Source organism: Dermacentor silvarum, chromosome 10 (genome assembly GCF_013339745.2).
Source record: "Dermacentor silvarum isolate Dsil-2018 chromosome 10, BIME_Dsil_1.4, whole genome shotgun sequence".
NCBI classification, from domain to species: domain Eukaryota; kingdom Metazoa; phylum Arthropoda; class Arachnida; order Ixodida; family Ixodidae; genus Dermacentor; species Dermacentor silvarum.
The window spans coordinates 97,692,851-97,705,214 of NC_051163.1; the positions used below are offsets into that span (position 1 = coordinate 97,692,851).

Below are 12,364 nucleotides of genomic sequence, written 5' to 3' on the forward strand. Positions count from 1 at the left end.
GGAGGACAGAAACAAAACTTACTTGTAGACATACACTGAGAAATAGCAAAATCCCTTTCTTCTGAGCTGCAATTTCTTGCAGCTAAGCAGTTGATGGGTTGGATACAAGCTTAAAGCTTTTCAAGTTGCCTTTCTAAGTTGACTTTCCCATTTTAAACATGTTAACCGCACCACATTCTGGCATGATGGTTAGTAGTAGTGTCTGACTTCAGCCAAAATACTCGTCATGTTAAAGCCAAATGTCAAAAAGTGCCAGAAGCCAAAAGCTGAAAGTGACTTTGTGCCAGGAATTTCAAGAACCTAGAGCTCGGAAATAGAACCATAATGGCTGCAATGTGAACCAACTTGCAAAACAACAAACTGGACGCTTGACGTGGCTTTGTCTAAATTCACGATGACAGCGGTGATATAAACAAGCCTGTCGTTGGCAGCTGTGGACACGCTCAACAGCAATCGTTTAGCCACACATTGTTTCCCAATAGACGTGTCCGCGGCATAGCTCCTATGTAAAGTGTTGCTTCGAATGTTCAAAGGTCACCCCAAACCCCTGTTTTCAAGTAATTCAAAGAGCACATTATTTTCCATGAGTTTGAAGAGCCCTTGAATCTCTTTTTTCAAATTCAATGGTCTCCAAGAATTTCAAGGAAGTGTACGAACGCTGGAGGGAACTTTGGCGGCACGGTTAAAGCACTTCTAGTGCTTGTTTTGGCATGAAATTTGGAGGATATATTCTTCATTGAATGAAGCATTTTGGTAGCGAAATTGGAAAAAAAAATTCTTTTGAAGGGTAATTTCCTACTCACCGGCTGTACACAAACTTGCGGTGAAGCTTGGCACCGTCGAATCCGCCGGCCGGGGGAAACACCTGGCACCGCTGCAGCCGGGCCGCCATGCTCGTGGGTGCGGCATTCCGGTACTGCGGTTCTGGACACCGGTGTGGCCTGCGCACATGCACACATACTAAAATCACCGACTGACAGCGCTACAAGAATCTCAAGGTAGTGTCAGGTGTCAAGCTGCTATCACACCACGTAGTAAAATGCATGATTAAAAACTAGTGCGAAAGGCCACAGAAGAAAGAAAAGGAATGCATACACACATGACTCGTGCTCGGTCTGTGTGCTTTGGCAATAGCTTTTCAACTTGGTATGCCCAAACACAAATCCGCATGAAGGAAAGTTGACACTTCTTCACCTTCATTTTAGGCTGTGGAAAGTACTGTATTTATTAGAATATAAGGCGACGTTTTTTTTTTTTAAAAGAATATTTAGCCTCGAAGTCAACCCCCACCATATACATGAATTTTGTCTTTAGGGGTAGCTTCACGGCCGTGCGAATTTCGCCATTTATAATGTGGCTTCACGGCAACGTGACTATTGCCTGATAGTGTGGCTTTACGGCAGTGCACGCCGCGATGCCGTGAAGCTACACTATAAGACATTTTTTTTTATTGGGTCCTCCAACTGGCACAATCGGAACCACCTTATAGTCGAATAAATACGGCACATTCGTAAAAAAAAAAGCATATTATTGAAGTATAGCCAATTAATCAATCAGTCTGCTGAAATATCCACAACTGAAAAATCACTCAAGCGTATGAAAACGCTATTATAGGCTATGCGTTCTTTTCTGTGCTTTAATCATAATACCGAAGTATAAAACTCAATGTAGCATATATAATCTACTGATATGTAGTACGATGTGAAGCATACACTGAGTAGATCACATTGCTCTCTGCAGGTCCCCCTTGGACAATAACAAGTTCGTCATTTTTTTCAAGTGTGGCCATAAACAATGGAACTGAAATTATACTTAAACCAAAACAAATTACATATTTAAAATCCCTGCCGAAAGGCTTAACAGCAATGTAATGTTTCATCGATATCGAGAAGAAAAAATTAAAAAAGCGTAGTTTAATACCAGTGTCTCCCCTAAAGGAGTACTGAATGAAAGTTTGTGTTTTGTGTTATTTTTTTTTTCATTGGATAGCTATCAACCCAGTAATTATGCTATGGACTCAATTCCTCATGAATGCAAGAAATAGCTATGCTACCTTTCAATGCAACTAGATTGAGATGTGTACCAAGTGCAGTGTGGCTTTGAATGTGGAAAAGGAGATTAATATTCCTATCGGCGAAACCCGATGTGCCGGTCTCATGGTACCAGGCACCCCTGACACATACGCACGTGCTACAGGGTGCGCCATAAATACCGTTGCAAGGTTCTATGCCTAATATTTTGGTTGGGAATAAGAAAATACCTGGAAAGCACCTATCCAGCTACTAAGAAAAATATGTGCTGATGTAAACCATCATGAGAAACAATGAAAGAAGTGAAGCCGCTGCATGACGATATATACTGACAGCAAGAGCAAGCACCTAGTCAACTATGTTTCAATTTGCTTTACTAAAAGACTTCGCGCGTATCACTCAAATTTGCAGCACTAGTTACTCAGAAGTGCTTTAGTATGCAACACATTTTAAAGATCATTATTTTCACCGCTGCTTTTGCTTACGACGCATTACTGTGGCATGCACAATTGTGTACACAGCGCCTGAAAGGGTTACGTAGCCGACTGCTACCTAAGAAGGAAAAAAGAAAAGGAGGGACACAATATTTTTGTGCGAGTACCTGTCTAAGCTACCGTACATCAGTTCACGCGGTACTCACACAAACAGCTCGAAGGGAGGGCAGGCCACCACAGGGTTCTTGCATAGGGCGTGCTGGTTCCGGAGGTACTCCTTGACGATCATGTCCAGCGACAGTGAGTGCGGCGGGTGCGAGGTGGGCATGGCGGATCCCGTCGACGTGTACGACAGCCGCTTGAGCACCGGCGACGGCTGGTACGTGCCGCTACGCTTCTGGAGCGCCGGCATGGACGGCGAGGGGGCGGGCGTCATCGCGTGGTTCTGCAGCTGCCGCGGGACGATGCTCGATTCCCCGCGGATAGGGGTCACAGCACCGTTCTGCGCGCATAATGGGCACCGGTAAACCACAAGGATAACTATCGCAGGCGCCTTACTTTTTTATCCGCATGCTGCTCGGCAGCAATGCTAAACAAAGCTCCACGCTTACGGGAAACCCCTTGCCACAAGGTGTCAAAGTGTTTAGGGTGTTAACTGTGGCACAATGAGTAGATCAGCGAACTTTGAATTCGTAAAATCCTGCGGACACGATGCTGAGGGTACAGAACGGGTGAAGCAGTTATAGCGAACATTCTATTTATTGCCTGCCTTGAGCATATTTCACTAGAGGTGTGCATTCGCACTGTACTAACGATGATTAGCCTTTACATGTTGCACACGAGCAGCAGTAAACTTGGAACAGCAAAGACTGAGGGGCACCGGATTGTTCTTTAGATCACAGTGACTTAAAAAGTGACTTCTTCGGTGAGTTTGCTGTTGCCAATTTCATAAGTATCAGGAACTTGTCTGTAGAAACTTGTTCTTCTTCTTCTTCTTTCTGGGGTTTTACGTGCCAAAACCAGTTCTGATTATGAGGCACGCCGTAGTGGAGGGCTCCGGATTAATTTCGACCACCTGGGGTTCTTTAACGTGCACTACAACGCAAGCACACGGGCGTTTTTGCATTTCGCCTCCATCGAAATGCGGCCGCCGCGGCCGGGATTCGATCCCGCGATCTCGAGCTCAGCAGCGCAACGCCTTAGCTGACTGAGCTACCGCGGCGGGTTGTTTGAAGCAGCTACCCCTGTTGCATCCTTTTCACCGTCAGAACATTTCCAACAGAAGGTTCAGAGACTGACAGGTGAGACTTTTCCTGAACACAGTTTGGTCTTCTGAAAGCTGATGAACATTAATTAAATAGTAAAATGAACAATAATTTGTAGACTAGGCAGGGGACGCAGGAATCTGATAATGAATATCAAAAGAAAGAATCAAGAAAATTTCGTTGAACAGACAATTATACATTTTGATTTCCAGTGTAAATAAATCTACCTCCTTGAGTTCTCAAGCTCAATGAGTAGATATTCACCATGTGCCACAGATGATTTCTAAAAAAATATGTTAATGTTAAAAAAAGACAAACAAACAAAAAAAAAACACCCTGTATATCTTTCGTTCACATGTGAACTATTTTCTGGTCATGAATGCGACAAGTTTTCCTGGCCTTCATAGCGTTGCCTATTATATATGTATGAAATGCGAGCATAATTTTGCCTGCCTGTAGGTAGCACCAAGAGTGAATAATCCCTAGCACTGTGTGGTATCTCACCCTGTTCAGACAGGTCACCGATGGAATCTTCTCTGCAGACGAGTTGGGTGTCAGGGAGGCAGAACCTAATGACCCTGACCGCAGTGGCCGGACCTGGAAGCCAAGCAGCAGACGGCACAATGAAAGCTTGGCCACTCACATTTCGTACAATATAAACAAAAAGGCTGGAATCATACAAATGTCAATCAGTGACTGGACAGACAAAACAATACAGCAGACCTTACAATCAAATCTCGTTGATACGATCTTCACGGGGACTGGGAAATAAAGCGTATCACCCGAAAATCGTATCATCCAACGTATTATCAACCGAACCATATAATCGGGAAAACTAAAGGAAACGCGTAACAATATCTTAAAAACGACATTATCAACGAGATTCCACTGTAAAAAAATAAAAATAAAAAAAAAGCTATAGAAGTGTTTACTTGATAACAGCAGATGCCGTAATGAAACTGATGACAACAATGGCCCAACAATGTTATAATTCTGCCTAAGAAAACAAAAAGATGCCCCTAAGCGACCTTACTTTCATGATGACCAACCTTGTTTCCATGGTGAAAAAAGAAAAAAAGAGAAAGAGAGAACGAAGAGGAGAGAAAAAATTTGCTAATTCTTCCGTTCTGATCTCACTACGACAACAGATACTCTGCAAACAAGCACCCTCGTTGGATAATAAAACGGATCAAACGTTTGTCTAACTGCACGCAGGTTGTCACCACTAGTGATTGCAATTCACTTGCGTTTTCTCTAACTGTCGCTATTCCACAAGGTTAAATTTTGGGACCCCTGTTATTCTTCATCTATGCTAACAATCTACTGAATAGCATTTCCTCTATATGCAGCTATATAAAGATAACTGCAGACAACTGAGTGATTTAACTGATTTAACACGATTTTAACTCTATTAACCTACGAACTGATCTTGACAATAACATTTATTCTTGGTGTAAGTGGATAATAAAATTTAGCACTTCCAAGTTTTTGAGCATTTTCTTTCACAACTATAGTAATATTCTAAGTGACAATGCACTTAACCAAGTTCCACTAATGCAAGTTACTTGTTACAAATACTTGGGAATTTGCATTCCTGAAAACCACTCTTGGCAAACACACCCTGAAAATATTCTTAAAAATGCTAACCATACACTTGGGTATGTTTGCCGCAACTTTTCACTGGCTAGTCTCAATACGAAACTCCTTCTCTACAAAACTTTATTGTGATCTAAACTCGAACGTGTGTTACCACTATGGGACCCTCAAGTAATTTCATTTATAGTAAATAGTGCTCAAGCAATGCAAAATCGTTCTATTTGCTTTACTTACTCTTATATACTCCCGCACTTCCAGCGTCAAACAAATGAAAGAAAAAAAAAAAAAGTCGGCCTGCCTAGTATATCGCTACGTTGAAAGATATTCCATCTTTCTCTGCTTTACAATATACTATCCCTTATTAAACCAACTCTAGAGACACTCTTACTCTCTCACCATCGTACCATATTTACCCACGTAATGAATTCACTTTTTTTCCCAGAAAAGTTCACGTCAATGTTGAGGGAGGGTTCATTACACAGGGGAAAAAAAAAAAAAAAAATTAACAGGTTCTTTTTTGTAAGATTAAAATTTTCCCATCATTACATAGATAACAAGAAAACCCGATAAATTTTTTGATCGAAAAAAATCACACAGCAATTCAAATCCAATAATTGGACACCGTGGCAGTCTGTGCTTTTTGCACCAACCGGCGAGCGCTGGGTGGTTTCTGGGGGGCCAAATGCAGTCACAATGCGCCACAAAAGCTCCTGCTTTCACCGTACAGTCAACAGCAGACTTTTCAGATGCCTAAAGTTTTTGTTCATGCCAGACAATATGGATGTTTTTGTAGCATCGGAACGTGCCCCATAGTGCCAACGTATAAGAACGTCAGGAATTTCGAACTCTGAAACCCTTCGCCGTCCAATTTTCCAGACTTTTTGCCATGACTGAACGTCTCAAACAGCATTAATCGAAGCCACCACCCTTGCTATCTTTAACACTTTCTTGACTGCACCTATTCCATCGATAGCATGTTATTTGAGAGGTTTAGCTTGTCCGGTAATCGGGTAAACGCGGGCTGACCGGGCCGTTGGGGCGTTGTGGCGGAACCGTAAACGTGAGTGGCCTGTATGGAGCTGCCACCTGGTAGCGTAGAGATTAAACAGACAAAAACAGATAATATTGCAGTAACCAAGTGTATTCTACTTCCCTGCTGGTGTAAATTTCCGGCAGCAACATGATTACGCCACTGCCGAAAATTTACACCCAGCAGTGAAGTAGAATACACTTGGTTACTGCAATATTAGCTGCTTTTGGTCTGTTTGAGCTCTGCGCCACCAGGTGGCAGCACCTTACAGGCCGTTCACATTTACAGTTCCGCCCCAATGCCAAGACCGCCCGCGCTTACCCGATTACCGGACAAGCTAAACCTCTCTATTGATGGTTAAAAATTCGAATTTTGGCGCTCTCGCTTCTGGACAGCTAACGCCATTATCTAATGGGTTATAAATAGAAATTATTTTATCAGTTTTGCTATTGTGTTTCTCTTTTCCACCACGCAGAGATATTTAAAGAGCCTTCGTAGTTAAGGAGACGAGGGCTCGTAGTTTCGAAGAAGGCGTCGACTTCATGCATCGGTGCTCCACGGAAACGGTGAATTTTGACAGATTCCAATGCATCTGGGCTCAAATTTCTGGATTATGGTAGCAGCACAGACTTGAAAGAAAGCTTCAATTTGTGAGACTTGAGTACAGATGGCGAAAGTGCGTCAAACTGCCTCGGAACATCAACAGGCATCCGCCAGTGATTTTCACTTCCTTCTCGGACTGTTTCATTACTGCCATGCATTAATCTAAGTATGTCTGGCATGCTCTAAAGGTCACAGCTCTTATCTGCAGGTTGTCAACTTTGTTCGGGTGGGACAGAACACTGGAAATTAACGGCCGGCGGCCGCGGTGAGAGTGGTGTTTTGCGCACGAAGATGGTCGGGAGTGGACCTTGATATCTCCTTCCAGAATGCCACGCGGCGGTTCGTAAGGGTGCGGCAGTTCACTAGGGATCACTGTATCTAAAGCAATTTTGTACATACAGAGCTTACATTTGCGGGATTATTACATATGGCCCTTGAGTTCAAAATGCTTATTTCGAATATTTTTTATGATTATTTTGTGTGAGCAGCATTGACGTTATTGTCTTTTTCGTTATTGCTACAATTTTTTTGATATTTTTTTTCGTAGTACAGTCAAATCCCGCTACAACGAACGCCGCTACAACGAAATTTCCACCGCAACCAAGATTTTCCGATTCCCGGTCAGCTGCCCATAGTAATACAAAAAAAGTATCTTCACAACTAAGGTGTTTTATTTGGTATTTCGGTTTCAATGAACCTTTAGAAAACGAAGCTGGGACTGAATTGAAATTCGAACTGCCAAGTAGTCAAATTAGATGGCCCTTCCAAAGCTGTGATGATCGTACGTCCGCTCGAACGAGGCTTTCACGAACGAAATCAAATTTAAAGTACCGATTTATGCCACTGAAATCCATAGCCACGCGTGGTCATCACGCGCCTGTGGGAGATTGCATGGTATCACCACAATCGCAGCTGCCGTTTTCTGTGGTGTGTGTGTCTGGTCGAAACGGCTATGCCAACGAAGAAGCGTAAATGTCTCTCTTTCGAGGAGAAGGCACATATGATCGCCGAGGTAGAAAGCTGAAGGTAAGAAAGTCGCAGTTTTGCCCGAAAGGCGAAGCATCGATTGTGATAGCAGATTAGTAGACAGCTATACGAACTAAGGATATTAGTTTTATCAGCCGTATAAACTTGTAAACATTCGCTTACTAACTAAATTATCAAGCACCGTGTCACGCGCGCACAGGTAAACATGAACACATCTCGCTCGATGACTGCTGCGGTGTCAACACGTTGGAGTGAGAAGGTGCGGCTATTATTCTAGGTCACTCTAGTGCGGCAATAGCAGCGAGCGAATTGACCTGTGCAGTCTCTTGCTTCAACGCCAAACTAAATGTCGAAAGCGCACACGACTCTACCGGCACTAGTTGCACTTCGCCCACATCACAGATCGCGGTCACGATGAGGCCCACGCGGGCAGGCTCTTTGTGCACATCGCAGATTGCATTCAGGATACGGTGGCCGCGCTTCAGCCGCTGTTGTCAACCTGATAGAATGTCTTGTTGCCTGCGGAAAATGACAACCGCTAGACACACTAACTCTGGCGACTGCTTTGAAAGTAATGGACCTTTTTGACCTCATCTTAAAAGTTATCAGAGCCCACGACAACGAAATTGCGATGACTCTTTTAACGGACTGTGAGACTCGCGTAACGCCTTTGCTTGCCGTGAAGCTTAAGAAATCCAGGCTGGCCAACTTCTGGAAATAAAACTTCCCGTAAGCACAAGCTTGCCAAGCTTGTCGAATTTGTCATAGATATGCATTGAAATTGTGATAATTCAAACCGCTTCGTTGCGACGGTGCATGTGCCGTAAAATGAGTGTTTTGCGATCAGCTGGGCACGCGCGTTGGTTTAGGCGTCGGCCGCAATGTACGAAAAATGCTGTAACAGCGGCGCGAAATCCGTTCTCTCGTGAAGTTCACACTTTATTGACCACCTTCTTCGTTAAGTCTCAACCGATCAGATTTGCTTGGATTTGCGCAAGACTGAAGTCCTCTCCCCATACAGTCAACAAGAGCGTCACTGCGTTGGCGATCTCCGTTAGCAGAGATCACCATGAAAATCAAAGAAACGAGCCTCGTTACTTCACACGTGGCCTCCGCGATCAGCTCTGGGAGCGCGCCGTTCGCTCCGGCCGTCCCCATCAGCGCGTAGCCCAGAGGAGAAGTGTAATCTTGCTAACACCGTAACGGCTAAACAACGGCGCGCTGCCGGAGCTGATCACGGAGGCCACGCTTCGTACCACTTGGCTTTCTCGCGAAGGCACAGGTGGTGGCGCCGATCACACAAATGCGAAGCCGCACACGTCTCCCAAGGCGTGCACACCACATGCAAAATAGCAACCAAAACTAAAAAAAAAATAATAGTAAAAGTGTCATCCCCAATAATAGTAAAGAAAAAGTGTCATCCCCAAGAGCGTTTTGTCAGCTAAGGAAGAGTGGGCATGGCCTCCGAGTCTGGAAGATGGCACGCGCCGTCTATTGATAGCGAGCATCTCCCTATCTTGGAGGCTATAGAGCGGGCCACTGAAAGCCAAGCCTGGGCAAGCTAGCGGAAAATCCAACATGGCGTTGGATTTGTTTGTCTTATCTGTCTTTCGACTCTGTCTTTCTCATTCTTGCCGATGGCTTCGAAGCGTGGAAAGCATGGCAAGGGTGTCAAGCGTTGAATAATTCCAGTTCCTAAAAGCCAGCTTCACCACAATAAAGGTGTTATACGGTTAAGCATACCAAAAGTAGGAAGGGGCCACTATCATGGGACACAGTATGCATTCCTTAATTATACACACTTGCGCCCGATGTCTCCTGTCCCAATACGAGCACCGATACGCCTAATAGCGTAATGGCAGGCCTTCAGCACTACTTCAGACGTGCCTGTGGTGACTTCAGCCTCTGGGGGCAGTAAAATTTGGCATGCCTTTGTTTTTATCGGACTGTCCGATTTTTCGCACGTTTTCACAGCCCCTCGGCAGCCTGAAAAATCGAAGCCGACTGTTTAACTATTGCATCAGTGCAGTGTTCACAGTGCTCAGCAGTGGCACAAAAAGCGTCAGCAGCCATGCGCTTCAAGTATGCCATTTGAATTGCAGAGCACTGTACTTCTTGCAGCTTTGAAATGTCTACTCTTACATTCCCTTGATACGAGCACTGCTAGCATGACATGCAAGATGCAAGCATTACATGCCACAACCTAGTACTGTACTAGCCAAGAGAAGGGGAAGATGAAACAAAACCCACTGTTCGTGGGGTGCAGACAGTGTTGGCCGACCATTGGGGCTGCGCCGAGCTACCGCACGTAGGCCGCGCAGGTAGACCCGCCTCTTTTTGCAACAAGGCCGCAGTGTCCGTCAAACCTGCAAAAGTAGAAGGAAACTTTGTTTTTTTTCAATACAGTAAAAATGCACTAAGGCCTGAAAGCGGCATGCCTTCAAAGCCAGGCTATAGGTAGAACTTGTTTCGCTGCCGTTTTGAGATGACAGTGGCAATAATGTTGGCTGGGACAGTAGGCTGTTGCTAATGCTGCAAATGCAATTTCGACTGTGCATCCAATTGTAACACGCAGGCAATTTTCAGGCCAATTCTCTTGAAAGAAATGCCCGCAGTAGAATCGGATAAGTGCAGTCAAATCTCATCATGACAAGGTCGCACCTAACACAAAAATACCTTTGCTATATCCGATATTCATCATAAACATATCGTTACACTGTAATAACTGTGAGACAAATCCCAATTTACTTCGTTATAGTGAATAATTTGTTATATCTGCACTCATTATACAGTCCTACCCTGGATATGTCCAACTCGGATACAGTACACTTCCGTTAATTTGATCCCAAATCAAGGTCCCCACCAGCACCCATACATTTCTATGGGCCTAAAATTCCATTATTTCAATTTCCAGATTGCCTTCAACGAATAATTTGAACACAACTAGTCAGCTTTGCCACAATAGAGCCATGTTATTGACCCTTTTCGCAGAGCAGTTTGTTCTAGAGAAACGAGATGGCGCTTTCTGTGGCGCGCCGTACGTCGCCTCAGCGGCTGCGCACGAATGCGAAACCATTACCGCTTCTACCTTGCTTCTGTGCTCCAATCATGCTGGATTGAATCATGTGTATTGAAGACGTGTGTAGTAGTTGGCTGCAAAAATAGTGACTGGCATATTAAGGAATGTAATGAATATGTGTGGCCAAGTTCGCGAACCGCTGCTGCAACGGTCCGTACATGTTTCCGGCACTTCAAGATGTACGGCTTTCCTCGAGGATACAGAAATTTGCTAATCCGCCAGCATTGTATCGCTAACATTCAAAGGAAGGGCTTCAGCCCCGGTACGCGTCGGCAAAAGTGAGTACCGCTCGTTAAACAATGATAAACGGAGTAGCGCTGCTTCCTGTCATAGTAGGTTTCACGCATAGTATCTACACATAGCTACCCCAATTGACACGGAAACTTACGCCCATTCTTTCGCCAACGTGTCAAGAATAAGTGAATGGGTGCACACTTGAATATATGCGCACTATATAAGCACAATAAATGACGGTACTACTCCGGTAGCGCACGAATGGTCAAAGCTGAATGTTTCGTGACGGTCCACAAGAGTGAGCGAGCTACTAGCGATAATACGTCTTTGCTACAAGGTATTACAATGTACAGAACAGCTACGTTTCAAGCCTTGTGCGCAGCGAGAACAAATCTAACGGAACTAAGCACACCCGCGAGCGATTAGGAAGAAAATTATCAGATAGAGATCGCATCAAGCAACTTTACTGAGTCAGAAACGGGACAAGCCGCTGCTTCAAAATATTTGCCAAATAAAAAAACTAAGAGCAAAACACACCAATCCTGATTCAATTGAAGTTTGGATAGCGTGGAATTCATATGTAGCCCCGCTTCTAGAGCAAGCACCATATAGTCTGCTCGCGCCATTTGGATGTAGCTTAATCAGCTCCAAAAGCGCTCTTGCATGTTCTCTGAAGTTGTGGCCAAAGCTTCGTGTCGTCCAGCCAGTCACCGTCTACAATATCTCCCGAAACAGAGGTTTAATAAGCCACTCTGGGCGTCATACAAATCCAGTGTAAACACGGAGGCAACGGAGGAGTTGAGGCAAGCAATGAACGCGTCACCATGTGATCAAACATGGCAGGGCCCACAGGATCGTTGCAAAAAGGGTCAATATGATGAAGCATACTAATAATAAAAAGGGGCCACTGCCACCGGGACATAGTACGAGTTTCTTAATTACAGAGGCCCATACACGCCGTGTCCGGTCACAGTATGAGCACATGTACGCCTTATAAGCAAACTGGCAGCCATTCACAGCCGTTTATGACATTGCTATGGCAATTCGAGCCCTCGTTTCGCCCACCATGGGTGTCTTGTATAAGAGACCGTTAATGTGGCCTAATA

General features: G+C 44.5%; 1 protein-coding gene across 7 annotated transcripts in view; it reads right to left on the reverse strand.

The window, feature by feature from the left end:
- Nucleotides 1-12,364, reverse strand: part of LOC119466332 (DDB1- and CUL4-associated factor 1) — a 98,335-nt gene that overhangs the window by 35,067 nt on the left and 50,904 nt on the right. For all 7 annotated transcript variants that reach the window (XM_049657788.1, XM_037726838.2, XM_049657789.1 and 4 more), the window contains exons 19-22: nt 10,196-10,311; nt 4,234-4,326; nt 2,671-2,966; nt 804-941 (exon numbers count right to left, since the gene is read on the reverse strand). In XM_049657788.1, the coding sequence (XP_049513745.1) occupies nt 804-941; nt 2,671-2,966; nt 4,234-4,326; nt 10,196-10,311 (643 nt within the window). The remainder of the gene's footprint in view (nt 1-803; nt 942-2,670; nt 2,967-4,233; nt 4,327-10,195; nt 10,312-12,364) is intronic.